Here is a 27,948-nt window from a genome sequence, read left to right on the forward strand (position 1 = left end):
GGTGGCAGCAAGCCATAGCCACCGTGCCTCCCGACCACGTGGCTGTATATGTTGGGCGCCTACAGCATCACTGTCGTAGGCTCGCAGTCGTCTAGATCTCGCCGATGCAGTCGATCTATATTCACCGTTACTCTCTCAATTGAGTGTGGGTCCTTGTACACAACTCCGCCGGCCTTTATACCCTTGGTTGGTAAGTACTTGTACAAGCGTCGCTGACACCAGAGGCTCGTGGCTGTGCCCGAATCTGCAAGCAATATCGGGCAATGTCGCTCTACGCTCGGCATCCGAGACCAACATACGGGCATGGCGCAAGTTAATGGCTACATGCTGAGGAAGTATTCCAGATGGAAAAGAAGGATACAACAAACACGTTCAGTCCGCGTGGACATTTCGAGAAGTGGAAAAGCCACGGCACATCTGCGGCATTGCCTGTGCTGCGGTAAGCTCGAGTAGCTTGCTACCTACGCTCGTCCACCCCCGCTGGCTCTCCTAAGCCAACACGAACAATGGCCTCACCCCACCCGGATACCTCTACTCCGCCTACTTTCCAGCGCGATGTGGACATCTGGATCGAAGATGGGAACGTCGTGCTCGTGGCGGACCACAGTGTCGCCTTCCGTCTGTACCGGGGTCTCCTTGCCCACCATTCCACCATCTTCCACGACATGTTCTCTATAGGCAACGCTGTTTCCGGGGACGACGAGAAGATGGACGATGTTCCTGTTGTCCACCTCACCGATCCACCAGAAGCGCTCCGCCTCTTCCTCCTGGTCCTGATATCTTCCGGATTCAGGTAAGCGTCTCGATGCGGTCATGGCCAGACACGTTTCACTCATACGTCTTTCTCCTTCAGCACACCCCGCTGGTCGCATGCGAACCTCCCGGAGGACTTGCCCTTCCCGATGTTCGACGCCATCATGCGGATAGCCCACAAGTACGAGGCGACCCGCATCCTTTCGACGTTGTCATACCTTCTTGGCGAGATGGCGAATGTATCTCGACGCGGACCTTGGGGCGATAAACGCTTAGATCTATCTCACAGCGAATCATTCCGAGATTCGCATGCCACCCTCGTATTTTCCAACGACCACGCGATCGAGGCCCTCGATCTCGCACGATGTGTCGGCGCGAAGCCCAGCGTCGTGGCGGCCTTTCTCTGGCAATGCTGCGTCCAAGGGCCGCTCTACCTCCGTGACGGCATCACGCGCGACGGCGTCGTCCGGCGACTGTCCGAGGAGGACTACGTACGCTGCGTAGCCGCTTTACCGCAGCTCCTCCTGGCACGCCGCGACTTGGTCCTGCAGACTGCGCGGTCGAACGTTTCGCTTGTGGCTCGGAGGCCGTGCGCGAGGGGCACGACTTGTACAGAAGACTTCTGCGACAAGTATACACAGAATCCCCCGCCTATGAACCTGGAGGGTGGAGAGGGTAGCGCGGTCGTACCGTATGACGGGGAGCTATCGTGGAATTGGAGTAGGACTTGCATGTGCAATTCGTGTTATGGATGGCTCCTTCAGGACCTTAGGAGGGCTTTCCAGAGATATTGGGAGTTCGACTTGCCGAAGATATTCCAACTGTAATATATCACTACGTAGTCGTCTCCCGATTTTGACATACCACATACTTCCGTGCATTCCCGCATTATCTGGCGACGACGTGATTATATAACGGCGTTGCACTCGCTCAATAAGCTAGCACCGACGGATTCGCTCTCGCGACCTGCAGACTCTTGCACTGATACGGTCTCACCTTGGTTTTCGTCCCCAGCTGCTCTCCGACGAGGACTCAGTACCCAATGCTCCTTGTTCCCACCAAGTGGCGCGTTGAGTACTAGTGCAGCGCTGCCGCCGCAAGCACCATCGCCTAGCGATCTCAGGATGAAGAACGCTTCCCGTATGCTGAACGGAAGCAGGAGACGGTGCTCAACAAGTGCCAGTAGCATTAACAAACGAGTTATCCACGTCACAACGTATCATAGGAGCGGTATATCACGAGAAGATCACGCAGCGAAACCGTTTACATCTCTGAAAGCCATAGCACGACAGACCTCATACCCGGGAAACATTGTGCGCTTCGGACGTCTTCTTCGCCTTTCTTCTGGATGCCTTGAAACCACGCGAGCTACGGGCGCGCGACGTTTACGCAGCCCCTATTACTGCCGAGCTTGGCAGGAATCACTTGTCTTCGGACGCTTCGCCGCCATGGCGGACGCGCTCGAGTGCAGCGACATCATCGACTTTACCTGGTCATCGGAGTCGCTCTGCACGCCGTCGTAATCGAGGGTACGGGACCGCTTATCGCCGACCTGGTCTTGAGATTCCTGCGGTCTGGTAGGAATCAGGCTGTCCCATGGCGTGCTGGTCAGCGCGTATGGGATCGCTGCGTCATCGACAGGCCAGTCTTCCCGCTCGATGGCGGCGTCGAAGACGTCAAGGACAGTCTTGTAGCTGAGAGGGACGCGGTCTGTTCTGATTCCCTTGTTAGCCTTCCATACGAGTGAATGGAAGTCGCTCAGGAGAGCAGTGAGGGGTGGGTTGCTGGTGATGACGAGGACCACGTCGTTGTCGTCTATCCGATCGAGCCAGGCTTTCTTGCCCATGGTCGCGAGCGCGTCCTCTCCATAGTGAAATGTAAATTGACACGCTCGCTCTCCGCTCTCGTGCTCGTGCTTGGTGTGGCGGAGGATGATCCAGAGGAGGACCCAGAAGAAGGATTCAAGATCGTGGTGGGAATCATGGGCGGCCACCGTAACGAGCGGGTTCACCAGAGCTAGAGCCTTGAAGTAATATGTTCCCTGTGAGAGCGTCGTCGAGCTGCAATCGTAGTCATGCAGTATTCCCATCGAGGATGGATGCTCCTGCGACTCCTCGACGATGAGAATGTTAGCGCTACTGACATCCCGATGCAGTATTCCATCGCACTCTATCATCAGCTGGTGACCTGCACGCATGCGATGTCAAAACACGCAATGTAAATAGAGAATGCACATGGGCAGATTAGGCTTACGCACCCTTGATAGCGTCCCGGATAGCCATGGCGAGCGCCTTCGTACTTCTGAACTGGGACAACGGTAATCCGACCGTGTCAGTGACAAAGCGCGTATGACTGCGCTCGTAAGCCTGGTTATCTTTGCCATTCTTGGTCCTAGAAATTCTGCAAGAGTGAGTTTGATGCATAGTAGGGTGAGGCAGGCGGGCTGCTGTTACGCAGGACGGTAATTGGCGAGATGATACCGGGCGGAGACCTTTGTCGGACGTCTCGAGGGTCATGGAACCGTATACGGGTCCGTGCAATATCCACTTGAGGGGGATGCTCTTGGGGCTCCTCGACGATGAGAGTCCCGGTGTTGCCGCTTCAACTGAAGCCGCAGCAAGCCACATCCTCTGTGCCTCCCGCCCACGTGGCTTTTCCGCATGAGCGCCTATATGCACAATCATCGTGGGCGCGGCCGCTCCGAGTCGCCATGCTCTCTTTCACTCTCTGCAACGTTGATGTTACTTTCTGCTATTCCTTTAGTCAAGCGTCGCTGCCGCCAGAGGCTATGCCCTGATGACGGACTCCGTCATCCGTCGCCGAACGTCAGCCGGGTTTATGGACGCAAGTGAGACAAAGAACATATGATCGACAATAAGTCCGCCGTTCAACTTGTCGATTCTCCCAATGCGTCACACAACTTCCCCCGCCCTTGATATCCCCTGAGTTCGGGTACGTGTGCTACTCTATATCGCCGCAGCACGCCATTTTGACTCACGTGAATTTATCCCGTAGTGCTTGCCCCTGATCGCACCCAAAGCTGAATAGAAATTGCATTTCTCAGCATTCGACGCCCTCTTACAAATGACCCACAAATACGAGGCGCCGCACATTCCCTTTTACTCTTCAAACTCCTTGCCTTTATTGCTCTCTCGTCGCCTGGGACAGGCTGTGGGGTCAGGGCGCCTACTCACCTAGTGTGGAGGCGGAAGCATTTCCAGTTGCGGTTCTGAAGTCGGATGCGGGGCGTCCTAGAGGTTCTTGACCTTGCTGAATGCAACGGCGCGAGAAACACATTGACGACGGCCGCGTTCTGGCAGTGCTGCCTGTGCGGACCTGGCTTGAGGCTCCGCGACGGCATCGCTCGAGAAAGGGGCCTCGTCAGTCCACTCTCCGAAGACTTTTACACTCCATGTGTAGCGCCTTCAGATGCTGTGTGAAGTCGCCGTGCAGGCAAGAGGACTGCAAAAGTTCCATCAACGCCCGTGCTTCCATGTAGGTGTAAGTTCGGATTCCTTCTGCTATAGAACTGACGAACTCTTACAACAGAATCAGAGGGCGATTGAAGTCCCGAGCGCTGTGGACATCACATGTGCGGCGAGCCTCACCCTGCTGACACAACGCCGGGTGACGACTCCGTGGCTGCGCTTGTGGAAGCCTCTTGAGAGGTAGGGCAAAGGTTTGCATCGGGCTGGCACACAGCTCTAATCGGTCCGGCAAAGCAGTATTCCACTGGATGCCGAACGGGCCAAATGGAAAGCGTATCGACACTGTTTGTTTGGAGAAGGCCTATGGACTTTGCGGGACACCTGAACCGGTCTGGGTCCTTCTCTGTGGGGACTGCGTAGGTTGTGCAAGAAGGGAAGACCCCCCGGCGCGGAGTGCACCCTCCTGCTGTTCTCAGGCATCGCGTATGGGCAGCTTCTCTCCTCTACGGTGAGCATGGCACAGTTGTATATAAGGGGCGAACACTGATGCGGCTCTCCCGCTGACTTATCTCTGTTCTTTTTCGCCTCCTCCTCCGCGTCACTTTGTCTTGAGCGGCTTTCGCGAGAGAGCTTTTTTTCGAGCTGCAAATTGGTTCTGCGAACGTGTATAGGTACCTACGATACAAGTGTAAGTCCATCTCTTCATTCCGGACCAATTTCGCTAACATCCCACGCATCAGGGTCGTTTCAGGGTCTGGTGCATAGTCGCCACAGCTACCGATACCGATGTCCGGCCACGCTTACCCTACCGTCCCTGCGACCGCGATTGACTGGGGTGCGCGAGAGAGTAAAGACTCCATCGACCAGTACACCATCGAGATGCCAAGCCAGGCGTATAGTCCGAGCACACGCACGTCGTCTTACGAGGACGACAAAGAATTGGGGACCGTGAACGTGCGCGCAGTGCTGCGTACACCGAGTCCGACGCCGAGCGAAGCGCAAATGCTCGCGCCGAAGACGAAATTCATGGACAGCGTGCGGCGCATCCTGGACTGGCGGCGCTACTTGGACTGGCGGCGGTATGCGAACCCCCGCGTGATGGGTGCGTGTCATCCTTGCACCGTGTCGTCAGAAATTGTGCTGAGGCGGCTGTCGATGTGCAGCGACATTCGCGCAGGTTGTTTGCGCCAACGTGCTCTTCATCCTTTTCCTGGTGTACCAGATAAAGATAATCATTTGGCTGCAGCCGTTCGCGAAATGGATGGATGAGTGAGTCTCGCCCTCGTCTGCCCTGCGTGCAAGGTACTCACCACTTTCTTTCCGATGCAGCACACCAGGCGGCTGGTTGATCCCCATCGCGATCATTTCCGTGTTCTCGTTCCTGCCGGTACGTCCCCTCCATGTCGTATTGCTGTACGGCGCGAAGATCTAGCTAAAGCGCTACTTCAGCTGTTTGGATACGAAATCGTCACGATTATGTGCGTAGACCTCTGGGGCGTGCGGATCGGTTTTGGCCTCATCGCGGCGGGGACGCTCCTTGGCGAGCTTGCTGCTTTCTAGTATGTCGTCTCTCGTCTCCCGCTTGCGCAACACGCGTGCATACTAATACCCGACACCTATGCAGTGCCCCCCAGTCGTTCCGCTACGCACGCGGGAAGCTCTTCGAGGACAAGCAACTGAACTGGGCGCTGTACGCGCAGGTTGTGCGCGAGGGCGGGCTGGTCGTCCCGACCATCATTCGATCGTCGTTTCTTCCCGGACAAAGTGTGTCTGCACGCTCTATTCCAAAGGTCTCGCTCGCTGAGAGATCGCGACGCGTGCTGTAGTGCTCACCGCTGTCTTCTCCACGTGTGGGATGCCGGTATGGTGCTTCATGGTCTCCACGACGCTCTCGCTCCCGAAGCAACTCACCATCGTATACCTCAGTGCCGCCGTAACCACCGCAGGTTCATCTCATTTCTTCACCCTTCTGTCTCTCCATGTGATGCAGGGATGGCTGATGCGTACGGGCAGGGAACCCATTGACGACGGGGATCGTCAAGATTGTTGTGCTGATCGCGATGCTCACGACGATGGCCTGTGCGACGCACTACGTGAACAGGAAGGTCGACGAGGTCAAGCGCAGTGTCATCTACGCACGACGGAAGGCGAGGTACGCACCTTCATACACCGCCCAGCCTTCCCCGTCCCGCCCCACCGAGCCCCGCCCTGACCAATCCCCTGGCACCTGCAGACAAGCGAGTATGCTCCGCGGGGAAGAGCGGCTACCGATGGAAGAGGAGCTCGCGCTCCGCTCCACCGCCCCTCAAGACCCGCCCGCACGGACGCGTTCGTTGACTGGCGAGGGCGCTGAGTGCGTCATCATCCACATGCCCGTCCCGCAACGGGTAGCGGTGGCGGCGGTGCGCGGTGTGGCAAGGCCGTTCGGAGGCTGAGTGAAGCGCAAGAGCGCTGTGGGCATCGTCGATGTGAACAACGTCGCGGAGCTGCAGCTCGGCGACAGGCGCGAGTTGAGGCCTTGAGGGCCCACAGGTATACGGGCGACGTCACGGTGTCGGGCTTGTCGGTGGATATGTGTATAGGTCGAAGACAGAAGGAAGTTTGCGATGTACGCACCTTTGACATGTGCTGTAACAGTATCTGAAGTTTGTTCTCGGTTTGTCGGCTCGCGGTGCTTGTCGCTGGAGGCGTCCGAGAATTCAAGTGACTCAAGGCAGGCCTGAGCAAGCTCGCAACACGAAGGGTCCGCAACTCAAGCCGACTGGTGAGTTGCGATCATATATGTCCTACGATCGTTACCACACTGGCTGAAATTCCTAGAGCTGCAGTAGATTGGTGGAAGTTTGGGATATCGAAGTTACGAGCGAGGCGGCACATGAGCACGACGTAGCTAGGATTGAGCTCATGCCCTGGACCCTGGTGGACCGCGCAGTGCGAAGTGAGAGTGATTGCTCCCGGGGTCCGTTCGCCAACAAGTTGATCACTGCGGGCGTAGCGATTTGTAGCTGCGCACGCACTTTTGAGGGCGGCTCTCCCCTGAATTATTCTGCTAACTCCCTCCGGCATTCGTCCGCAGACGGCGCGAGGTACACTTCAGACTTGGCGTGGCCCTTTGTGGTGATGAAGATCGCATGTCTCTGCTGCGCGGGCGGCCGTGAGCCTGCCAGAACATACTATGGTCGGCAATTCGACTCTCGTGACACATTATGCTAGCGCGAGAGCTGCAGCATATGAAGACTGTGAGGTGGATTTCAGTCATGTGCATGAGTACGCAGATAACGCATACTTAAACGCTCCAGGATTGAGATTCTTGGCTTGCTCGATCATCTCTTTCTGCGAGTGATAAACTTGCCGGCGAAGACGCACAGCATAGTTGCTTCGAGTCGTCGCGTGGAATGTGTCTATCGGGTGTAGACGCGGGTGTGTTTTATAAGAAGTATGTCGTATCTCGTGGCGAGATGAGTAAATATCGTCACATATCGCTGGTACGTGTTCGAGGGCAGGTAAGGTATGAACTTGTTGCCAACGGCTCAAAAGTTCGGGACGGCTCGGATCGGGATGCGCGTCTGTCCGTTTGCGGCCAAACCGCGAGAACGGGCGCCTCACATTACCGCCTCTCTCTCCCCCCTCAAAAAAAGACTCTCTTTCTCAGTCGAAATTCTAACAGCTTTCAGAAACCCATCGTAAACGAGTTTTCAGACAAATGAATAAGAGAAATTATGAGAATCCCAAATGTCCGTGAGCGATCCTTACTACGCTTGCTCCGTATCGGCGTTTGTCAGATGCTCACACGTACAGCTCAGCCTGACGGTACACCTTTTACGTGAGTCTCCTTCAATGATTTCCAACGTATTTGATATGTCGCAAGTCAATACCGAAGTACTTTTATGCTATGTCGAGCAGGTACGCCTTTCAAACTCCATCGCTTGTACAGGCCTCACCTCACTCAACACGTGGCTCGGAAGAAGAACATGCACTTGAAAGCCGATATACACCCCGAACCCCGAGCGTACTGATGAAATTCATCTGCGGGGGCTACCCGGACCACTGCGCATCTATATCGCCGCAGTCTACGCGATGGAAACCTGTGCTCGGTCTCGCGTTCCACAAGGCGGCTCATCCACTACCTTTCCAGGTCGAATGCTCTACCAGCAGCATTGTTTTCGACATTTGCACACACGCACGGGGATCCTGCTTCGAAAGTCGCTCAAACCCCGAACGGGGCCTGGCGCGGACACATGCTCATTACGCTCGTGCCCCGAACGCGCCGTGAATAAAGTTACTTCGCAAGCCCTCCTCCATCTTTCCCCGCAGCGTCGTTGCCTCTCCCTGCCATACATCAAGCGGAACTCCGCAATGTCTTGGCAGACGATATTGGGATATCCCAGGAGGCAAAATGGGAGGCCAATCGGTCTGAGCAGTGGTCCATTGAGACGCCGGACGGGCCGGAGAGAGAGCGTATCTGCACGAACTACCCGGGGAAGAAGCCGCGGCCTGAGAACATCGTGGGGCACCTGCAGCGGGGCCCTGCGGAGCTGCGCAGGTTGTGCAGGGGGGCAGTGCCTTACGGCGCGGGGTACGCCTTCCCGCTGTTCTCAGGCGTTGCAGGCGGTCGGCCTCGCCCCGAGGCGTTGTATGAAAGAGCTCCAGGGCGGAGACGTTATCGTTCGTACATAAGGAGCGGACGCCGAAAGGGAGATCTCTCGCCTACTTGTTTCTTTTCTTTTCCGCCTTCTCCTCCGCGACACCTTTGCAACGACTTCTGCGTGTGTGCCGTTTTCGAGCTGACTTTTGGTTTTGTTATCGTGTCTGAGGTGTACGAGTACCCATGATACACGAGTACGTCGAGTGCGTCCGTTCCTTCTTCCCAAGATCGGCGGCACTCACATCGCACATTGCAGGGTATCCTCCGGCCCCCGTTCACAGTCGCTAGAGCTGCCGCCATCGATGTCTGGGCACGCGTACCCTCCAGTCCCCGCGACCGCAATCGGCTTCGGCGGTGCGCGCGACCGTGAACACAAGGACATCATCCCCGAGTACACCGTCGAGGTACCGAGCCTGGCGTACAGCCCAAACGCGCGCGGGCCGTCCTACGATGGCGACAAGGAGGTGGGGAGCGTCGATGTGCGCGCGGTGCTGCGCACACCGAGTCCGACACCGAGCGAGGCGCAGGTGCTCGCATCGAAGACGACGCTCTTTGGCGACTGGCGACGCCGCTTAGACTGGCGGCAGTATGCAAACCGCCGCGGGATAAGTGCGTATCCTCCTGCGGCTTACCGCTGGTAGATAGATACAGAATTGTCTAACCATACCTTTTGATGTATAGCGACTATCGCGGGGGTGGTCGGGGCTCTCCTGTTCGTGATCCTCTTTCTGGTAGAACAAAAGAAGATCGTCGCCTGGCTGCAGCCCTTCGCGCACTGGATGCACGAGTAAGTCCCTATCTCATCCATCGTATGTATCATGTACTCACTATTGATGAAGCACTCCTGGTGGCTGGGTGATCCCCATCGCGATCATGTTTGTGCTCTCCTTCCCGCCTGTATGTCCCCTCTATATCGTAGCGCGGGCACTATGCTGATGTGACCCTCCAGCTATTTGGACACGAGATCATCGCGGTCGTGTGCGGCGACGTCTGGGGCGTTTGGATCGGATTCGGTATCGTCGCCGCTGGAACGCTCCTTGGCGAGCTGGGAAACTATTTGTGCGTTTTTATTCTCCTTTGCTTCGTGCGCATGGAGGCTAATGCCTACCATACAGTGCGTTCAAGTGGTTCTGCTCCGCGCGCGGGAGGAAATTCGAGAAAAAGCGGCTGACGTGGGCACTTTACGCGCAGGTCGTGCGCGAGGGCGGGCTCGTCGTGCCGACTATCATGCGTCTCACGTTTATCCCGGGACATCGTGCGTATCCGCCCTTATATCGTGTGGTCGGCGCGCACTGATGCTGCTGCAGTGCTAACCGCGATCTTCTCGACGTGCGGAATGACAATATGGGGCTTCTTCGTATCCGCGACCCTATCGCTCCCGAAGCAGCTCGCCGTCGTGTACCTCGGTGTCGCGCAGAACAGCGGCGGTGTGTCTTATTTTTCCACCTCTTCCCCGCACATTGCGCAGATGCTGACAAACGGAGAACAGAGAACCAGTCGACGACGAGCGGCATCAAGGCCGTTGTGATCCTCGCCACGCTCGCGATGACCATCCTCGCGATGCGCCACGTGAATAAGAAAGTTGACCAGGTCAAGGGCAAGGTCATCTACGCGCGCCAGAAGGCGAGGTACGCACCCACAGCCCCGCCTCCTCTCCTGGTGCTGACAGGTACCTCGTCACCGCAGGCAAGCAAAAATGCTCCGCGGGGAGGAGCCGCTGCCGATGGACGAGGAACTCGCGCTTCGCCCGACCGCCCCGCAGGATCCGTCGCAGAAACTCCCGGCACGGGCTTCCTCGTCGACGGGCGCTGGCGCTGGCGGCGTCGCTATCCACATGCCCGCGCCGCAGCGGCCTGCCAAGGCGGGAAGAGTCGGCGTCGGACGGCTGTTCGGAGGCCGGAAGAAGAAGGAAAGCGATGTGGGCGTCGGGGCTGGGAGCGGGGGCGTCGATGTGAACAACATCGTGGAGGTGGAGCTGGGCGACAGGCATGAGCTGAGGGCGCGCAGGCATACGGACGAGGTGCCGGGGGCGCAGTTGGTGGGGGTGCGGGCGTAGATCGGGGGTGGGGTTTGGACAGATGGACGATTGTGACGTGATGGACTTTGGAAACGTTAAATGCTGTAACAGTATCGGAGGTTTTGTTCTCGTTTTGTCGGGCTCGTGGTGCTCACCGTTGGAGGTGCACAGGAATCTAACAGTGACTCAAGGCAGACTTGAGCAGGCTTTCGATGCTGATATATGGTGTCTGATGTTACCGACCCCTTCGAGCCCGGCTAGACCTCAGGCTACACTTCAAGTGAACATAATAGGTGAGTCGCGCGCGACTTCGATCTGATAACTCACGAGTCTTACTTAGTGTGGATTGGGCAGGGTCTGCAAAGAGGCTACGTAAGGCCCGGGGTAGGTGCAAGCGAAGACGAAGCGACGAGGGTTCAGCCCGCTCACAGTACTCCTGCAGGCCTCGGAGTGCCAAGTGAATTTGTGGGTGAGTCATTGCGACTCGGGAGTGTTCGTCAATACATTGATGACTGCGGACATCGCGTGTTGAAGCTGCGCATACCCTTCTACAATTCTGTAAAGGGAATATCTGTGAGGAACGATCGATGCCGACATTTGGCCGCGTACGATGCAACGGTATGCCCAGGCTTGTCATAATTGGCGGTGTAGATTGTATGATTTTGCTGCGCAGGCGGCCGTCTGCATGCGAACATGTGTTCGTGAAGTGCAACGGCATCTCAGTCGATCGTGACTCAATGTACTAGCGCGAGTTGCTGAAGAGAAGCTATGAAAGCCGTGTCTGTGAGTGGCACTGCACCCATGCGCCCGAGTATATGGAGTTGAAGTACTTGGCTCGCTCAACGAACCATCTTTCGACGGGCGACCTATGGCTGAGAAACCTTCAACATGACTTCAGACGCCCTGTTGTAAACAATCCGCAGCAATTCAAAAGTGAGTTAATCGTGTCCGGCGCCGTTCGGAAGGAAGAACGGCAAGAAGCGCTGCGCTCACCTTGCCGCCGCGGGCGCACCAGGATCCACAACCTCGTGATGCCACTAGGCCGCTCTACACGTGGGTGGCATACGGCTAGTTGTTCCAAGCGCATCATCATCGACAACCGGCATAGGTGCCGCTGTCAACTTTACAGCGTTTCAGCCCGCGTTTGCTGCGACTATACCGGAGGAATACGGGGGAAACGGGTCCGGAGTGGGTGTGGGCACCACGAAGGCGCTGCGCACCTCATGCACCCCGAGGGCGGCATGATCGCGCAGCGTCTGCGCGGCACAGCTTCTGAAGTTCAGGTATCGTCGTGTACTGATCTTGGGATGGTGCCTGTCTGACGGCGCGCTCGAGTAGCTATGCGTTCGTAGTACATAAAGCACCGATCCCTCTTAGCGCGAACGCACCTATCTGAGCATCGGGCTCTACATGTAGAGCACTCTTGACGACCTCCGCGACCTATCGAGACATACTCACGAAGACGGTCGTTACGACACATCGCATTTCAAACGTCGAGAGGAACACATCAAGGGACAAGCCGCGCTGCCCCATATGTCGACGTGCGTCACGCCTGCAATTGGACCCACATGCACTCACATCGTCCACGATCGACAGCAACGCACCTGCCGGATGGGGGCCCTCCGACCCGCATGCCCAGCCACACCCGTCCACATTCCTCAACGCCCCGACGCCGGACATGTACGCGTCCAAGGACTCGTCTTCCGACATACCACCACCGCTTTCGGCCGTGCACGAGGAAGGCGAGCTCCGCGACGTAGAACGGCAGGCGGTGGTACGCACCCCCAGCCCCACGCCGAGCGAGACGGGGATGCTTGAGGGGTCAATATGGAACCCGACAGGAAAGAAGAAAACAGAGTGGCGGGAGTGCATGAGCAAGGATTCGCTCGGTACGTACCTACCCTCCGCCGCTTTGTGGGCGTACTCTGTGTTCTATCCTGATGTGAGCGCAGTGAGCTTCGCGATACTGGGGATCTCCATAGCCCTCGTAGTGGTCTTCCTTGTGTTCCAGCAGAAGATCATCGATGGTCTGAAACCCTTTGGGGACTGGCTACACAGGTTCGTTGTCAATTCTCGTTATGCCTTGCGTACCGCTTGACCGACCTTGCGTGCAGGACCCCGGGAGCATGGCTGATCCCCATCGCGATCCTATTCGTTCTCTCCTTCCCTCCGGTATGTCCGTTTCGGCTACAAGACAGGATTCCGATCGAAGGACTGATCAGCCATACTAGCTCTTTGGTTCCGGTATCTTCGCGATCCTCTGTGGTACGGTCTGGGGTGTCTGGATCGGTTTCGGGATCGTTACGGCGGGAACCATCCTGGGCGAGCTCGCCAACTTCTAGTACGTCCTTACCACAACGCATCCCGTGTCAGAGCTCGAGTGACCATCGATCGGTGCCAGCTTGTTCAAGTGGTGCTGCGTCAAGTACGGGAAGACGTGGGAGGACAAGTACCTGATGTACGCACTCTGGTCTGAAGTCGTGCGCGAGGGCGGGTTCATTGTCCCCACCATCATGCGCTACACGTCCTATCCCGGTCATTGTCAGTACACTTCCTCGGCAGTGAATCCGTCGCTCGCTAACTCACCAACGCCATCGTGCAGTCCTCACGGCGATCTTTGCTACGTGCGGGATGGGCGGAGGGGAGTTCCTCATCGGCGCTCTTCTGTCTTCTCCGAAGCAGCTTGCTACGGTCTACCTCGGTGTCGCGCAGTCTAACACCAGTGCGTTGGCGGGGGCGAAGGCCGGGATCATCGTTGGGCTTACAACGATCACATACATCGCGCTATGGTACATCGGAAGGAAGATTGAGCAGGTGAAGGTGAAGGTGATTTACGAGCGGCGGAAGAGACGGTGCGTACCTTCAATGCTATGGTGTCTTCGCCCCCTAACCCGTGCTTCTGCCGCAAATGGTGTCATCAGACAGGCCAAGATGCTCCGCGCGGGTGCGTCTTTGGAGCTCCCAGAACATCCCACCCCGTCGTCTGCGACGCGCGTTCTGGCACAGCCGTAGTAGACATAGTCTCGCGAAATATACCCATGTTCTTGGCTCTCGGAACCCAGAAGTGTCGACTCACCGTCCGCACTGTTTTGCGAGAGGAGCGACGTCGAGATGACAGCTGAGGCAAGGGTAGAAGGAGGGCACGTACGGAGAGGCGGAAGATAAACATGCGAAGTGAAGCAAAGCAGGAGGGAGACGCAATTCACTATTAGATTGTGAGGTGCAGTATCCGTAGTGAGCAATGAGATGAAAGAGGCTAAAATGAGCGACGCACTCATGCTTGACGACGTGGTTGCAATTGACGACATGCGGGGACACACGGACATTGCCGCCTGTGAAATTCATACCACGGAGGCTCGATGCAGCGAGTACGGGTGCGTTGACCAGTCGGGCCCGCGTACGATACGACGGTGGTACGCCGCTCGCAGCAAGGCCACAGCTTCACGGCCGAATGCCTCGCCTTGTCGGGTGCGTTTAAAAAAGACGTCACTCGGGGTTTCGCAGCAAGCGGTGTCCAAAACCCCAGGCTTGAACGCCGTTCGTGTGGAGGAACCTATACATGTCTCTACCGATGTCAAACCTTGCATAGGGGTGGGCGGTGGTAAGTTAGCGTGAGCGTGAGCGACTCTGTGAACTAAAAATAGACTCACCACGAGCTTAATTACTTTGACTCTGCCACCTACATCATGATCGATAATCTCAACATTAGGACACCGCACTCGCATGGGAGAACACGGCCCGTGGATCCATCAATGCTCAGCACGCCGATACATCGTGCAGACAGTGCAGGCCGCTTGCACGGCGCCTCAGAACTTGGAGGGCGCAATTTGGGCGGCCGTGGACTCGTGGAGCTTCATTTTCGCGGAGGCTCGCGAGGTTGAAACTAGCTCCTACGCGCCGACACAGAGATTGATCGCAGCGAGCTGCCACTGACGTCGCAGCAGGTCCACCACAGCCGCCGCCATGGACGCTCACTACGCACCCGAGCGGTCCTCTCGTACACCGGAAGGCGAAGTTGCGAAGTAGAGAGGGTAGCAATGGCGAGCGTCGTGGAGGGAGGAGCAGGGATGCGTCGCACCGCCACCGAGCGGCAAGCGTCCACGGCGCTGATGCCGCCCAGTGCCGCCGGCTCCTCGAACAGCAGAACCACAGCCACTCGACATATCCGTCCACATACCCGCGCCAGCAAACGTTGATAACGTGGGGGTGAGCTGATCGCTGGTTGTATGTCGACAGGTGGCGATGATCATGCACTTCATATATCAAAGTCGGGAGCCCCACCGTGGTCGTCCGAGCTTATAAAACTAGTCCGGAGTGTCCGGTCTCCTCGACGGAAGCTACTCCAACTCCAGTCGACGTCCACCCCACCACCACCGCCCTCTGCATCGTTATAACCTCCGCCGTCACACTCAAGGTCTGCATTGAGCCCGCCATTTACGCCCGTGTTTCTTTGGATCACTCGTCATGCCTGTTTCGTATGCGTACGTGCATCCACTGCTGCTGCGCACTTCGGCTCACTCATATGTCTTCACTCTTAGCCCCGTTGATTCTCAACAGTATCCTCCAACCTACTCGGCCCCTGAGTATGCCCGCGGCACACAAACCGATGTCAGAGGGGACGCACGATACCTCACCCGTACCCCCAGTCCGACCCCATCAGAAGCAGAGGTCCTCAGTCCACAGAAGAAGAAACGACGCGGGTTTCTTCTGGCGCTTCTCAACCCCGAGACATTCAAAGATCCGAAGGAACTGAGTACGCACATCTTGAATTCCTCGCGCCCACGCGTATTGAACAGTTTACAGTTCGTCTCGTTATCACTGTCGTCATCATCGCAATCGTCGTCCTCTTCATTGTGTACCAGCAAAAGATTGTCGAATGGTTGAGGCCATTCGCAGACTGGATGCGTAGGTGAGTAATGGACACCGACTGTGCGGCGCGAGCAGGGACTCACGAGTCCGCCTCCAGGACGCCAGGCGGATGGCTCATTCCAATCGCGATCCTGATTGTGATGTCTTTCCCTCCTGTAAGTGCCCAGTCCGCATCACGGGCGCAGCGTCGGCCCCCGCTCACACCCGCGCGCCGCAGCTGTTTGGGCATGAGATCATCGCCGTCCTCTGCGGAGACGTGTGGGGCATCTGGATCGGCTTCGGGATCGTCGCCGCAGGCACCCTCTTCGGAGAGCTCGCGAACTACTTGTGCGTCTGCCTTTCCGCGGCGCGTAGATGCAAATGCTGACGCCGATGTTCGTTAGCGTGTTCCGGTGGTTCTGCATGGCGCGCGGCAAGAAATGGGAAGAGAAGAAGCTGCAGTATGCGTTGCTTGCGGAGGTCGTCCGTCAGGGCGGCTTCTTGATCGCGGTCATTATTCGGTTTTCTGCTATCCCCGGACATTGTAAGTCGCGTCGCGTTCGAACTTCCGCAAGACGCGTATTGATGGCGCACCTCGGACAGTCACCACCGCCGTGTTCGCGTCGTGCGGAATGGGTGTGTTCACGTTCCTGGGCGCAGCTACCCTCTCCCTACCGAAGCAGCTCGCGACAGTCTACCTCGGCGCCGCGCAGAGCACCGGTAAGTATCCCCGCACGCAACACTCAGACACTGTCTAACGTGAGCGCGCGACGACAGATAACGTGTCCAAAAAGACGAAGACAATCAAGACCATCGTGATCATCATCACCATCGTCGTGACCATCTTCGCGATGCACTACGTGAAGGTGCAGACCGAGAGGATCAAGGAGGAGGTCATTTACCGCCGGCGCAAAGCGAGGTACGTCTCGCCCGTAATCCATCCTACTCTAGTCCCGCGCGCTGACCTCACGCTCGCGCACATAGACAGGCGAAGCTGCGCGCTGCGGCCGGTTTGGAGCCCGACCCGGAGAGCGCGTTCGCGCACGACGTCGCGGACCCGCTGCTCGGCCGCCCGACCGAGACTGTCCAGCTCGACGGCGTCAGGCTGGAGGTGCCCACGCCGCAGCACGCGCCGTCGCACGGGTACGCGTACGCGCCGCCGCCAGGGCCGCCACCGCCGGCTCCTGGAACATGGCAGCCAGACGTGTACCGCGGTGCGAGCCCTGCGGCAAGAGGGTGAAAGGCGCGCGCGCATATTGTTGGGTTCGCGCTTTCGAGTATGGACGATGGCTGGGGCTGTCGGTGATGGGGGTCGCTGCCGGGGTTGGTCGTAGCTACACAGGCGAAGCGCGTGTAACTTATGCACGTAGGTGGATGGTGTCAGTTAGGAGATGACGCTGTACGGTGGTCTCGCCTTCCTCGGACATGGACTAGACTTCTATACTGTACCGCGATGCCTTGATGCTTATAGCCTTGTACAATAGCTAGGATGCTCAGGTGTCGTAATACGATTGACCTGTCGAGCCGCTCCATCAGCGGGACCGCAGGTGAAGGTATATCCTGTTGCAATGTACAGGTTGTATGACAAGTGCTATCTCTCTGGCGTGTGGCGTATGTACATCCCGAATGCGTTGTGGCTTCTGCATGCTGGAAAAGTGCAGAGCGATCTACTGCTTTGCGTCGAAATTACCGATGAACTCAGGGAGCATAGTCTTCCTAATGTAGCTCCGGACGTTTTCCACGCGGACGAACATGCTGTCGAGGCAGTTACGACACAACGGTCCACCCGCGAATCGACTGAGTTCGACACGGAATGCAGGGGATAGAGGGTCGGAGTCTGTCACCTCTGCACCTCGTTGGCGATACTTGCGCTGCGCATCGAGCATGGCAGTCGTGCAGGTCGGAGGCTGCGAGCATTGGCCTTCTGCTGGGAGTTCGACGAGCGCGGCAAAGAAGAGTAAAATCTTCTGCTTCGAGAGCTCCCTCTTCAGCTCGACGGTGAGCTCTTGGTCGTGCGCGCTGAGAATCTCGTGCGTGCCGTCCGGGCGGGATTCTCCACGGAGGAGGGTGGAGGTGGGGAGCTGGCAAGCACGGTACAGTGCTGGAACCAGGAGGTCCTCTCGTTGTAGGAGGCGGAATAGATTGACGGCCATGAGGACTTCGCCAGGGCGACCGGCAATATTGAGGGACAGTCGCGTGGTCAATTGGAGGTAGTCGCTCTCGATGCGGCGGGTTGACACCGAGAGCAAGTCTTCCATGTTGTACTTGTGAGCCATACGCGTAAGCGCAGCGAGCACCGCGAATGGTACATCGTTGCGCTCAAAAACCCTGGCATAACGGAATTGAGGTTAGACATCTGTGTAGAAGCCCGCGTATCGCGCCACCGCAACTCACCTCAATGGGTCGTAAAGCGCGCGCAGAAGCTGCTGGAAATCGAAAGGGGTGTCCGATACATGGACGACCGGACAACCGTCTACTTCCTTAGATTCGGTGGTATCACTCAGAAGGGGCGGAGGCATGTTGAAGACGTCCTTGAAAATCTCGGACTGGCGAGAGAGAATCCCCTGGTGTACCCGGAATGCGGCCTCTCCTGCTATGACGACTATGTTCCCATCCGGAAACCATAGTGCGTCAACTCGCTTGAGGCTGCCGAGCGGATCCGGGGCTCTGCTCTGTTCCTCCTGCATGCTGTTTTTTATCTAGCGCAGATAGAACCCATTAATTAGCTCGAGTAACGATGCGTGTGGCTAAAAGTCCACGAACCAGGTAAATGTTTTGGTGGCGTCGGTTGTTGACGACGGTATTTGGGCTTCCAACGACGATATAAGCGTTCAAACGTTCGGACCTGATACTCGAGCTTCAAGTGTCAATGTACCGGGACCCGTCCTTGAAGATACAGCGAGGGGTAAGAGTCTGAAGGATTCGGACGCGCGGCGGTGGCAGAGTTCGAATTCGTAGACGCCGGCTGAGAAAACGGATGCAGAGCCCTGGCAGAACCTGCCCTAAACTGGGAATACTTCGCCGTAGCGCAATCCTGCTGGTGGACGGACGCCTCTCGACAAGAACTATATCCTTCTCCATGGACCTTCATGTCTGTCTGGTCCCACGACAATGGGACGTAACTCAGAGGGATCCTGGACGACACTGGGCGGCGCGTCTGCATCTATGACCTAAGTTCCTGGAACCGGCCGCACGAGGGATCCCGAGGCTGTGATGCAGCTGGGACATTGTCGCTGTACATAGGTTTCAATTGATGCTGAAGCCCTCGAAACAGCCAGCAGCAATATGATCTGTACGTTCTGACGTGACCGTACTTATGCGAGCTAACAACACCTATAGGTGCTCTTCTAATAGATTGACGATGTAGAACTATCAGTCAGAGTTCTCATCGGAGACCGGCCAGCGCATTCGAATGGATGATCCGCCGCATCACCGTGCGCAACCTAGTTGCTTCTGCAATGTACTCGAATCTCCGAGTCATTGTTTGTCTAGCCTTGTATTCGGCATGTGCCTAACTTGGAAACCACCCGCCACCGATTACCACCTGGAACTCAACGCTGATCCTTGGCGAGCGACGAAGTCGCCCATTGTTTTTGGCGGGACGACCTTATCCACGCGGCGGCGCCATTGTCCTACCCCAGCAGACTCCGACAACTCCGCATCCTATATAGATCCTCGTCTTCGTCGAGCGCTATCTACTAAGCTCTTTCTCTACCTGCCACCTTCTGGTCCTCACTGTTGACGGTGTTGGTCTCCCTTTCTTGCCAGATATCACGCTCAGCCTCGGAGTGTTACCATCCTCACTTATATCACGCTCATCCTTTGGTCTATCGTTTGCACAATGGTCTCTTCCAACCCAGCTCCGAGTCGGGACTCGCTCGCAACTACATCCAGACCGTCGCTCGCGTTGTTGAATCGTCGTAGCGCGCCGAAGAGCCGGGAACCCCTCATGGACAAAACTATCCCCAACGTCGCGAACAGGTCGTCTCAGGGACGGGATGTGCCTACCGGTAGTGAGTGGTGTCCCGTGTTAGCCGCATCACCTACGTCTGATCTATTCGCCTTTCCCCCTCAGAACTGGGCTTAGGGAAGGCAAGGGATGAAGACAACAGTGAGCTTCTTCGCTCTCTGTACAGTTGTAGAGGCTGAATCATGGCTCCTACAGAGATGCGAGTTGTCGGAAACCCCGGCGCGGACGCGGAAGAACTCGACCACACGGAGTCACTCGAACGATCCCTCGCCTTCGCAGTCAGGGCGCGCGCCAGCGGATCCGGCCTCCCCCGCAACGTCGCAGAACTCAAGCGAATGATTGACGTCGCGCCGGACAACGACGCGGAAACCGCTGAGCTCTTCGCGGAGTTGGTGTCTCGGAAGATACATCTAGGTGCGTCTACATCATATCGCGCTTTCGCGGTATTGCCGTAGCTGATGTCGAGCAGACCGCCGGCTACAGACTCAAGTAAGCAGATTCCTGGATCAGGAGCCGGAAGTGCAGCACTGGTCAGCGGGCAAGAACAACCCGGACAAGAACGCAAACCCGGACCTGACGGAGGAGCAGCGTCTCCTGGGCCCCTGGGTCGAGCGCATGGCTGCCTACCGCAGGTACCACGGCAAGTCTCGCGAAAGTGCATCCAACCAGGGCGCGGCGCCCGTCAGGGGACGAAAGTCTTGCACCGCCCGGTCGTTGCGCGACATACTGCTCGCTCACCGCGGCGAGATAGCGTACGTGTATCTCATCATATCTCAGGTCAAACTCGCGCTGACCAGATCAATGTAGGCTGCACAAGGAATGCTACGCCTACGGCATCCCCTACCACCGGCCACGTACGCTACGCCTGCACGGGGAGAACACGCCGGTGGATGGCAGGTTCGGGAGGCCGCGCAGGCTCCACTCTTTGCGTAACTTGACCTCTGACTTGAGTCGCAAGCTCCTCCCTCAGAAGCAGGCCCGACGACGCGGGCCGCCTATGAGCATCGCTCTACGCGAGGCTCTGGAAGATCTCGCGTTGATGTAATCGCTCTCCCACCCTCCTTTCACGTTATGACTATGCCCCTAGTCTCCCACACTCCTTCATATCGCGTATCTCTATGGACCCGACTCGTTACCCCCTCATACGTTTATGCTCGACTCACTCATGCAATACTTATCATCGCCGGTCGACATATTGTCTCATACTGAGACTTAGCACCGAACTTTGATGTAGCCGTAACCCTTCTGCAGACTATGTATCACAACGCACCTTGTGCGATGGACTTTCAAGAAATTGCCAGTACGTGAGCTGCCATTGCTCGGTTTGTTAGCAGGGCGGGTCCCCCCGTATGGTAAGACAGTAAGACAGTAATCTTCATCTACCGGAACCTTGCGCGCTCTGGAGTCTCTTTTTCCTGCCTCCCGACGCCTGCCCTTGTCTGCTGGTAGTCTTAGACCTCTCTGCCTCGCTTCGGAACGATCATTATGTCGATGCAGCGCGACCATAAGTCTTCGAGCAGCGCGTTGCTTTCACTTGTTGAAGGAGTAACAACCGTCCGCCGCCGCTTCGCCGACGTCATGGCAGGTGTGCTCGACTCGCTGGATGCGCGTTTCAAGGGATATTGATCTTCCTCCACAGAGGAATCGAGAGCCCTTTCAGCCCGCTTGAAGAAAACGTCGCCTTCGATGATAATCGGCATGTCGTTCCTTGGCGGGGTGAGTGGGAGGGCCGGATCGCCGAGCGGCCAGTCCTCGCGGTTAATGGCGCTTTCGAAGACGTCGATGATACCGCGGTATGTAAGGATTTCCCTCGTCATGGACTTGCTCCGGGTCGGTATCGCGGCCATGTATACGAGGTCTTGAAGCGTCTTCAGGAGGTCCGTCAGCGGGGGGTTCTGGTTGATTATGAGGGGCTCAGCGTTATACAGCCACCCGCCCTTGGCAATTTTCGCTTCGCGACTGTTCACAGGCTTGAAAAGGCGCGAGCATTCTTCTCTCCGACCATATGGACTGTTGTATGAGGTGTGGCGTAACACGATCCACACCAGGAGCCAGTAGAAGGACTCCAAGTCGTGATGGCTGTCGTGCACGATGGATTCCTTTCCGTATCGCAGGAGATCGAGGGCAAGGAATTCCAGTGATTTCGAATTCTGCATAGTACGCCCATTAGTGGGCCCTGACACCTGACAAGGCTTGCTAGATATTATTCACCTGAGCCATTATCTGTTACGATCCCGCTAGGCTTTGGATATCGCAGTGGTCGCTACTCACACTTTCTAGAGTGCGGAGAGTCTTTGGAGTGCGCGAGGGTCATGGGCAGCGGTGGTTACGGTATCGGTTGTGGCTACAGTGGCTAAACCAGATTGGCGGCACTCCGATCGAAGACGGGCCGGTCCGAGTCGATTCCTCCCGTAGGATGTGTTATGATCTATTGTCTGCACTGGCATAGGCACTGTAGCGCAGGTGTGCACCTCTCATACCCACTTAGTAGACTCGACGTAAACGAACCTCAGAATAGAAATCAACACCCGCGTTTGGCACGTCGTGCTCGCCTCAGACCGAATGGCATTTGGTTAGACTAGGAAAATATGGAGCGACTCGATGCTGTAAACGTCCGGAAGCATAGCTCGGCGTTCACCCTCCGGAAACATTACGTGCCCCGACTCTTCGTGTTAGCAGCACCCCAGCTCGCTCGCTCGCGTTCCTGGAGCGTATTCCACAGCCATGCGAGCCAATAATGCGCGAGCCTATGCTCCTTCTGTCCACCAGAAGCGGCCTCGTAGTATCGCGGGAATCAGCTTCGAACGCTTCGCTGTCGGGGTCGACGCGTTCGGGAACAGGATCCCTGGTGACTCGGTGTTGAGGTCGTTCTGGACGCCTTCGGCGGACCGCTTCTTGCTCTGCCCATGCTCGAGAGGCTTCTTTCTGTCGAATATGATCTGCGTAGTCCACTTCTCGGGTAGCGGTTCGAAGGGGAGTGCCTCGTCTTCTCGAACTGGCCAGTCCTCCCGCTCGATGGCCGTGTCGAAGATGTGAAGGATGGCGGCGTAGGTGAGCGGGACGCGCTCGCTTCCCATTCTGAACAAAGCGTCGTACATCAGCGCAGTGAAAGAGTTCAGGAGAGCGGTGAGAGGTGTGTTTCCGATGATCACGAGGACCGGATTGAGTTTCGTACGGCGAAGGAGCCACACCAGCTTGCCGGCAGCCAGGTCTTCGTCGTCTTCATATTCACATTTGAAGAACCGTTCGCAGTCCACCTTGCTGCCTCGGCGTTCGTACTTGGTGTGACGAAGGATGATCCAGAGCAGGACCCAAAAGAACGACTCGAGATCATGGGGGGAGTCGCCAGCAGCCTCTGTGAAGTCGGGGTCCAGGAGTGCGAAAGGTATGAAGTGATGTGTTCCCTACAAAGGGTGATCAGACGATGAATCGTGTTAGTCGGTGCGATGGAGGTCACTCACTGCTCTGAGCTCCTTGCAGCGTGAAACGTCCTTGAAGTCGTCTGTAAGCTCGAGCGGTTGAAGGGGTGGTGGGTCAAACGACATTCGCTTATGAGTTCCATGTGTCATCACGCTTTCATCGAAGTCGTGCAGAAATCCCTGCGAGTGAGGGTGCTCGTGTGGCTCCTGGACAATTAAGATGTTACTACTGCTGACATCCTGATGAAGGATGCCGCTGCGCTCCATGACCAGCTGGTGACCTGTGTGAGGTAGTGTCAGGACTGCCTTCATGTAAACAGGACCAGGAGACGATCCTACATACCTCTGATGGCGTCCCGGAGCACCACGGCGAGCTCCTTCGTACTTCCAAACTTGGACAACGGCCGTCCGACCGTGTCAACAACGAAGCGCGTACCGGCGCCATCGTTTACACGAGGTGTCTGACCAGCATTACGCTCGGATAGTCTCCACGGGTGCTTCAGATACATATGCATGGAGTTAGTGTTGCAGCTGTTGGCGGCTGCTTCTGCTGAGAGCCCTGCGATGTCAGTCGTAGAAGATGTCTAGCCACGGAAGACGATGAGCTACAAAAGCAGTGCGCCGGCATGATCGTGGCTAGGATTAAGTGGGCTAAGCTGCCGTGCCACGACATACACGCGACTCTTGTACCGGAAAGACCCTTTGTCCAACGAATCTGCCTAGGATTCCTGAGCTGCTTTTTTGCATACACAAAGATATCCCTATGGTTCGAGGGTAAGTGCACATCGTGCTCCCCCGGTCGCGGTATCATTTGGTCGTGGTCGTTCGCTTGAAAGTCGGCACATCCCAAACGGGAAGTTTGCGCAAACAAACAGAGGGGACCCGGGCCGATCCTCCGACCTCATCTGCTGCTGTCTCCGAGTCGCCCCGCCTCTCTTCCTCGTCCTCTCTTGTCCCCATTCTCTGTCCAAGGACAAACGCGCTCTCAGGGCGACGGCGACACTCATCCAATATGCACATTAACTAGGAAATCAAGCCATGCACTCTTCCTCCACCCGCATCATCACTGAGGATACGCGCCGCGAGGGAGATGCAGGAGACGCGAGGTACATGCAACGACAGCGCATCGTGAGTGACTATACCGGCTGTGTCTACCGTGCGTACATGCAAAAGTAGTGAGTCTTCTCACCGAATGGATTCTTGTCCGACTAGCTGGAGCTCTTCGCCTACCCAGATGCAGTAGCTGAGCTCTGCGCGTGCGGTTTTCTCTCCAAGCTGGCCGACTATCGTCTGCCTGGGTGCTCCTCCATGGCCTTCCAAGGCCTGATCAAACACCTTTGCTTCATCTTGCGGTCTGGTCTTGCTATGTTCTCCATCAATGGCACCTCCAGGCTCCTTGGCGTCGTCCTCCGACCCCATCTCCCCGTCTCTTTTACTTCGCCCTCGACTTCTACTGGCACCCCTGGACGCAGCCAAGCTGACATACACTAGATAACCGATCGAGACGGTGCCCTACATCCTCTGCCCAGTGCTCTTTACGCTCACGCGCCTCGGCCGCAAATACGATTTCTCAGACAGCATCGTCGACGGCGCTCGCCACCTCGAGAACAGTTTACCACCAACTACCGGACCTGGGTCGCAGGGTGCAACTCCGGTACCGTCGATGCTGCCTTCAACTTCACCGAGGCCGCCGATACGTTTCGAAGCCGACAACCTCGCGCGCTTACTGTGAAGCACGCGATCCTGCTCGCGCTGTACGAGTGTTGCCGGCGCGCGCTCTCTGAGCTCATGGACGGCCTCCTGCGCACCTCCGGGGCCGTCGTCTGTCTCGCGCGCGCGGACTTCCAGCACTGCATCCCCGCCCGCGAGCAGCTCATCCCCGCGCCTGCGCAGATGGCGGACGTCCTGCGGCGCGCGGCGTGCTCTCCGCACTATGCGAGTGCCCGCAGCCCCTACGCCTCTTCGCACAGGTGCTCCCGGCGCTGGTCTCCGCGGACGCGCTGCAAGCGCTTGATATCCAGCTCGGCGAGCTCGCGCGTACTGGCTGTAGTGCGCGTAGAATGCTGCAGCCTTCTGAGCAGCTACCACGAGGTCGCGCAACGGCTCACCCTGCTGCACATCCTCGAGCTGCCGACGGAAGAACTGGAGTTCGAATGGGCCGCCCCGGGACATAGGTGGAATGTCGAATTGGTGAGATGGACCGCGAGTGTAAAGCGGACGCATCTGCGATGCTGCGGATGTCCCTAGGCCATCCGGACCCCGTCTGCACACGGTCTGTCTCTTGCGCTTCTCCGATCTCTCTCTCGGCGTGTTCAAGGAGAACGATCGAATGAACAGTGGCATAACGATCCAGCGTCGTCTCGTCTGCTATGTCCCGGACAGCGTACTTGGCGTGCCGACGTCGTTCCGCACGATCTACGACGCCCGCAAGTACGTGTCCTTGTCCTAATGACTTAAGGACGCGCCACCAGAGCTCATGCTCTAAATGACGTCCCCGGCATCAGGTTCCACTAAATCTCCGCGCTCATCCGCCTCGTTCACAGATCCGAACTCGAAGACATGTCCGGACGTCGGAAACCGCAACCCAGGAGCAGCTGCGGGACGGATAACAAGGATTGTCTCACTGCGGCCACAACAGCGTTGAGCAACACTCACGCGAGCGAGTACAACCAGTACGGGCCCTCGTGCGTTGTACACTGAGTGGCGCGTCGCTCGTAGCGTGTACCGCGGAGTCGCGATTGCCTTATACACCCCGCGCATCGCGCACATCCCCCACACGTTCTACATAATCTGCCAGCTTGGACTCGGCGGCCTGCCCAATGGCGGCGAGCGGGATGACGGCACCTATGAGCATCTTAACCCGGACGACGTTGAGCGCTGCATGTGCGGCCACGTCTGCCTAGTCTACCTATCGAGCGACCTCCTCCCCACGCCTATTCTCTCTTCAGGGTGAAGATCTGGGTATTAGATGGGCAGGCTGTTTCATGGTGTGGCATGCGACTGTGTCTTGTCAACCATCAGTGCTTTGTGACTAACGGGCCATCGGGTTCAAGCTCCCCATACAAAGCACTCGCGTACATGTGAGTCCACCCGAAGGCATGCACCTTCGTCTACTCTAGACTTGAGCTCGCCAGCTAAACGTCCAATGCAGATCCCTTGATAATATTCTCCGGGGCATCCTTTCCGCTGACCATGTAGCCGTTGTCGCAACTCTTGCAGTGGCAAAAACGAGCAATCGACTCAAGTGAAGCCCCGGCCGTCACCCCATGACTGCAGCAAGGGTGTGCAACCCAGGAGTCCTGCTCCGGACATCACAATCAAGTGTCAGTGCCACATGGCAGAATTTGTGTGTCCGGATGCAGGACGACTTGAAGCAGAGTAAGGCGGAAACTTACACTCGCCCACACTAGTAGCAACTCAATATGAGAGCTGAAACAACTCCATTGAAAGAAACCAAACTAGCACACCGCGCACACCGACCACTCCCGCTCGCTCAGTTCGGGAGCGCGTTGATCTTCTGCTGCAGCTGCCCATACACGGTCGACACCGCGGGACACCCGACGCCCGGCCCGTGCATGTTCTGCAGCGTCACGAGCAGCGCGCCGATCCGTGCCTGCTGGTCCGCCTTGCTGCTGCCCGTCGGGAACGCCACCTTCACGCCCGGGTTCTTGACCGCGTGGCCGGCGGCGACGTTCGCGTTCAGCGCCTGCACATATCCAGCTCTGTCAGTGGCACACAGATGGCGCAAAAGGGCACTCACAGAAAGGAACTCCGCGCGTGGCGGCGGGCACGCACACGGGATGTTCACGTTGTTCACGCCCTTGCAGTTCCCGAACCCATCCGGCCGCGCGCCCCTCGCCACGCCAAAGTCCGGCACGAGCCGCGCGTCGACCGCCCCAGCGCGCCTCTCGAACACCGACAGCCCCGGCAGGCGCAGCTTCCCGCCCGTGCGCGGCGGGACGCTCGTCCTCAGCGCCGGGGGCGCCGCCTTCGTCTTCCCCGGCGGCCCCGCCACCGACTTGGCCGCCGGCCGCACGGGCCGCACCGACTTCGGGGGCACGCTCGTCCGGAGCGCGGGCGGGGCCGCCTTCGTCTTCACGGGCCTCGCAGTCGACTTTGCGGGCTTTGCGGGTTTCGCGGGCGCCGCCGTCTTCGCGGGTCTCGAGGGGACGCGCGCGCGCGGGACGTGCGCCGGCCCCTGGAGCTGCGCGGGCAGCGGGCAGCCGTCGGCTGGGCCGAAGAAGTTGAGGAGCGTCGCGGCGGTGGCGTCGAGGCGCGCGCGCTGGGACGCGGGTGCGGGGTCCGTGGGGAATGTGATCGCGACGGCGGGGTTCGTTAGTACGTGGCCGGCTGCGACGTTCGCGGTGAGTGCCTGTATGCGTGTGGTCAGTTCAGTGCAGGACGGAGGCAGGCATGCCGGCAGGGGAGGATGCGCACCTCGATGAAGGCGGCGCGGGATGGGGGGCACGGGCTGTAATGGGCATGGTTAGTATGGGTTGCGCACGGGTGCATGTATCGAGGCGTACCCGGAGCCATTGGAAGGGCCGAGATCCGGGATGAGTGCCGGGTCGATGGCGCGTGCCGCCATGGGGTGCGCGGAGACGGACGCGGCCGCTACGGCCATCGCGGAGAGGGCGACAGTGGTGAGCTTCATGATCGTGATAGTAGGTAGGTTGTCGTGTCGTTGGTCGTGGGTGGAAGAAGTGCTTAGTAGGAAAAGAATGAAGAAAGGGTACGCTCAGCGTAAAGAGAAGAAAAGGGAAATGAAGGCCGGTCCAGCTGCTGAGGCAAACTCGGCGAGACTGCAACGGCTTTTATACCGTTCGCGCAAGTCTCGGACGGCCTGCCATCATAAGTAGCGCGCAATG

At 57.6% G+C, this 27,948-nt stretch overlaps 12 protein-coding genes across 12 annotated transcripts; 7 read left to right on the plus strand and 5 right to left on the minus strand.

Annotated features, from left to right (window-relative positions):
* Positions 1–506: 506 nt before the first annotated feature.
* Positions 507–1,580, plus strand: TRAVEDRAFT_49068 (uncharacterized protein; the record flags this gene model as incomplete). The annotated part of the gene is made up of 2 exons (XM_008041241.1): positions 507–793; positions 854–1,580. The coding sequence occupies 2 exons, from the start codon at positions 507–509 to the stop codon at positions 1,578–1,580; spliced, it is 1,014 nt and encodes a 337-aa protein (XP_008039432.1).
* A 572-nt stretch (positions 1,581–2,152) lies between these two features.
* TRAVEDRAFT_21472 (uncharacterized protein) lies at positions 2,153–4,114 on the minus strand (the record flags this gene model as incomplete). Its single annotated transcript, XM_008040894.1, has 4 exons — positions 2,153–2,940; positions 3,011–3,144; positions 3,752–3,793; positions 3,948–4,114. 4 exons carry the CDS (start codon positions 4,112–4,114, stop codon positions 2,153–2,155), a joined length of 1,131 nt encoding a protein of 376 aa, XP_008039085.1.
* An 853-nt stretch (positions 4,115–4,967) lies between these two features.
* Positions 4,968–6,703, plus strand: TRAVEDRAFT_38316 (uncharacterized protein; the record flags this gene model as incomplete). Its single annotated transcript, XM_008041049.1, has 9 exons — positions 4,968–5,283; positions 5,345–5,450; positions 5,511–5,568; positions 5,631–5,740; positions 5,806–5,945; positions 6,008–6,127; positions 6,195–6,333; positions 6,415–6,590; positions 6,618–6,703. The coding sequence occupies 9 exons, from the start codon at positions 4,968–4,970 to the stop codon at positions 6,701–6,703; spliced, it is 1,251 nt and encodes a 416-aa protein (XP_008039240.1).
* A 2,425-nt stretch (positions 6,704–9,128) lies between these two features.
* Positions 9,129–10,818, plus strand: TRAVEDRAFT_125510 (uncharacterized protein; the record flags this gene model as incomplete). Its single annotated transcript, XM_008041791.1, has 7 exons — positions 9,129–9,435; positions 9,508–9,613; positions 9,666–9,723; positions 9,776–9,885; positions 9,942–10,081; positions 10,134–10,253; positions 10,316–10,818. The coding sequence occupies 7 exons, from the start codon at positions 9,129–9,131 to the stop codon at positions 10,816–10,818; spliced, it is 1,344 nt and encodes a 447-aa protein (XP_008039982.1).
* A 1,411-nt stretch (positions 10,819–12,229) lies between these two features.
* On the plus strand, positions 12,230–14,098 carry TRAVEDRAFT_150723 (uncharacterized protein). The gene is made up of 8 exons (XM_008041792.1): positions 12,230–12,384; positions 12,440–12,732; positions 12,796–12,901; positions 12,958–13,015; positions 13,075–13,184; positions 13,245–13,384; positions 13,446–13,695; positions 13,765–14,098. The coding sequence occupies exons 1-8, from the start codon at positions 12,377–12,379 to the stop codon at positions 13,853–13,855; spliced, it is 1,056 nt and encodes a 351-aa protein (XP_008039983.1). The 5' UTR covers positions 12,230–12,376; the 3' UTR covers positions 13,856–14,098.
* A 1,209-nt stretch (positions 14,099–15,307) lies between these two features.
* On the plus strand, positions 15,308–17,283 carry TRAVEDRAFT_72912 (uncharacterized protein; the record flags this gene model as incomplete). Its single annotated transcript, XM_008041793.1, has 9 exons — positions 15,308–15,324; positions 15,382–15,596; positions 15,647–15,752; positions 15,810–15,867; positions 15,930–16,039; positions 16,096–16,235; positions 16,295–16,411; positions 16,469–16,610; positions 16,676–17,283. The coding sequence occupies 9 exons, from the start codon at positions 15,308–15,310 to the stop codon at positions 16,929–16,931; spliced, it is 1,161 nt and encodes a 386-aa protein (XP_008039984.1). The 3' UTR covers positions 16,932–17,283.
* Positions 17,284–17,712: 429 nt separating this feature from the next.
* Positions 17,713–18,315, minus strand: TRAVEDRAFT_99308 (uncharacterized protein; the record flags this gene model as incomplete). The annotated part of the gene is made up of 2 exons (XM_008041794.1): positions 17,713–18,019; positions 18,086–18,315. Coding segments are annotated over 2 exons (537 nt in total), but the record flags the coding sequence as incomplete, so codon positions are not given.
* Positions 18,316–19,532: 1,217 nt separating this feature from the next.
* On the plus strand, positions 19,533–20,800 carry TRAVEDRAFT_65584 (uncharacterized protein; the record flags this gene model as incomplete). The annotated part of the gene is made up of 5 exons (XM_008041795.1): positions 19,533–19,704; positions 19,767–19,802; positions 19,857–20,075; positions 20,131–20,413; positions 20,469–20,800. 5 exons carry the CDS (start codon positions 19,533–19,535, stop codon positions 20,704–20,706), a joined length of 948 nt encoding a protein of 315 aa, XP_008039986.1. The 3' UTR covers positions 20,707–20,800.
* Positions 20,801–21,112: 312 nt separating this feature from the next.
* Positions 21,113–21,881, minus strand: TRAVEDRAFT_49075 (uncharacterized protein; the record flags this gene model as incomplete). The annotated part of the gene is made up of 2 exons (XM_008041242.1): positions 21,113–21,811; positions 21,873–21,881. The coding sequence occupies 2 exons, from the start codon at positions 21,879–21,881 to the stop codon at positions 21,113–21,115; spliced, it is 708 nt and encodes a 235-aa protein (XP_008039433.1).
* Positions 21,882–23,233: 1,352 nt separating this feature from the next.
* On the minus strand, positions 23,234–23,511 carry TRAVEDRAFT_106533 (uncharacterized protein; the record flags this gene model as incomplete). The annotated part of the gene is made up of 2 exons (XM_008041796.1): positions 23,234–23,361; positions 23,424–23,511. Coding segments are annotated over 2 exons (216 nt in total), but the record flags the coding sequence as incomplete, so codon positions are not given.
* A 607-nt stretch (positions 23,512–24,118) lies between these two features.
* Positions 24,119–26,033, plus strand: TRAVEDRAFT_49077 (uncharacterized protein; the record flags this gene model as incomplete). Its single annotated transcript, XM_008041243.1, has 5 exons — positions 24,119–24,208; positions 24,659–25,254; positions 25,328–25,510; positions 25,624–25,764; positions 25,799–26,033. 5 exons carry the CDS (start codon positions 24,119–24,121, stop codon positions 26,031–26,033), a joined length of 1,245 nt encoding a protein of 414 aa, XP_008039434.1.
* Positions 26,034–26,573: 540 nt separating this feature from the next.
* On the minus strand, positions 26,574–27,592 carry TRAVEDRAFT_125951 (uncharacterized protein; the record flags this gene model as incomplete). Its single annotated transcript, XM_008041797.1, has 4 exons — positions 26,574–26,786; positions 26,841–26,985; positions 27,130–27,452; positions 27,518–27,592. The coding sequence occupies 4 exons, from the start codon at positions 27,590–27,592 to the stop codon at positions 26,574–26,576; spliced, it is 756 nt and encodes a 251-aa protein (XP_008039988.1).
* Between the last annotated feature and the right edge of the window lie 356 nt (positions 27,593–27,948).

This window comes from Trametes versicolor (genome assembly GCF_000271585.1).
Source record: "Trametes versicolor FP-101664 SS1 unplaced genomic scaffold TRAVEscaffold_7, whole genome shotgun sequence".
In the NCBI taxonomy this organism is placed as follows: domain Eukaryota; kingdom Fungi; phylum Basidiomycota; class Agaricomycetes; order Polyporales; family Polyporaceae; genus Trametes; species Trametes versicolor.

Bases quoted from the DNA above. Each gene is read 5' to 3' on its own strand.
- TRAVEDRAFT_150723 (XM_008041792.1), top strand. The intron at 13,185-13,244 runs GTACGTCCTTAC...GATCGGTGCCAG, and splicing joins GGCGAGCTCGCCAACTTCTA to CTTGTTCAAGTGGTGCTGCG. The intron at 13,696-13,764 runs GTGCGTACCTTC...TGGTGTCATCAG, and splicing joins TACGAGCGGCGGAAGAGACG to ACAGGCCAAGATGCTCCGCG.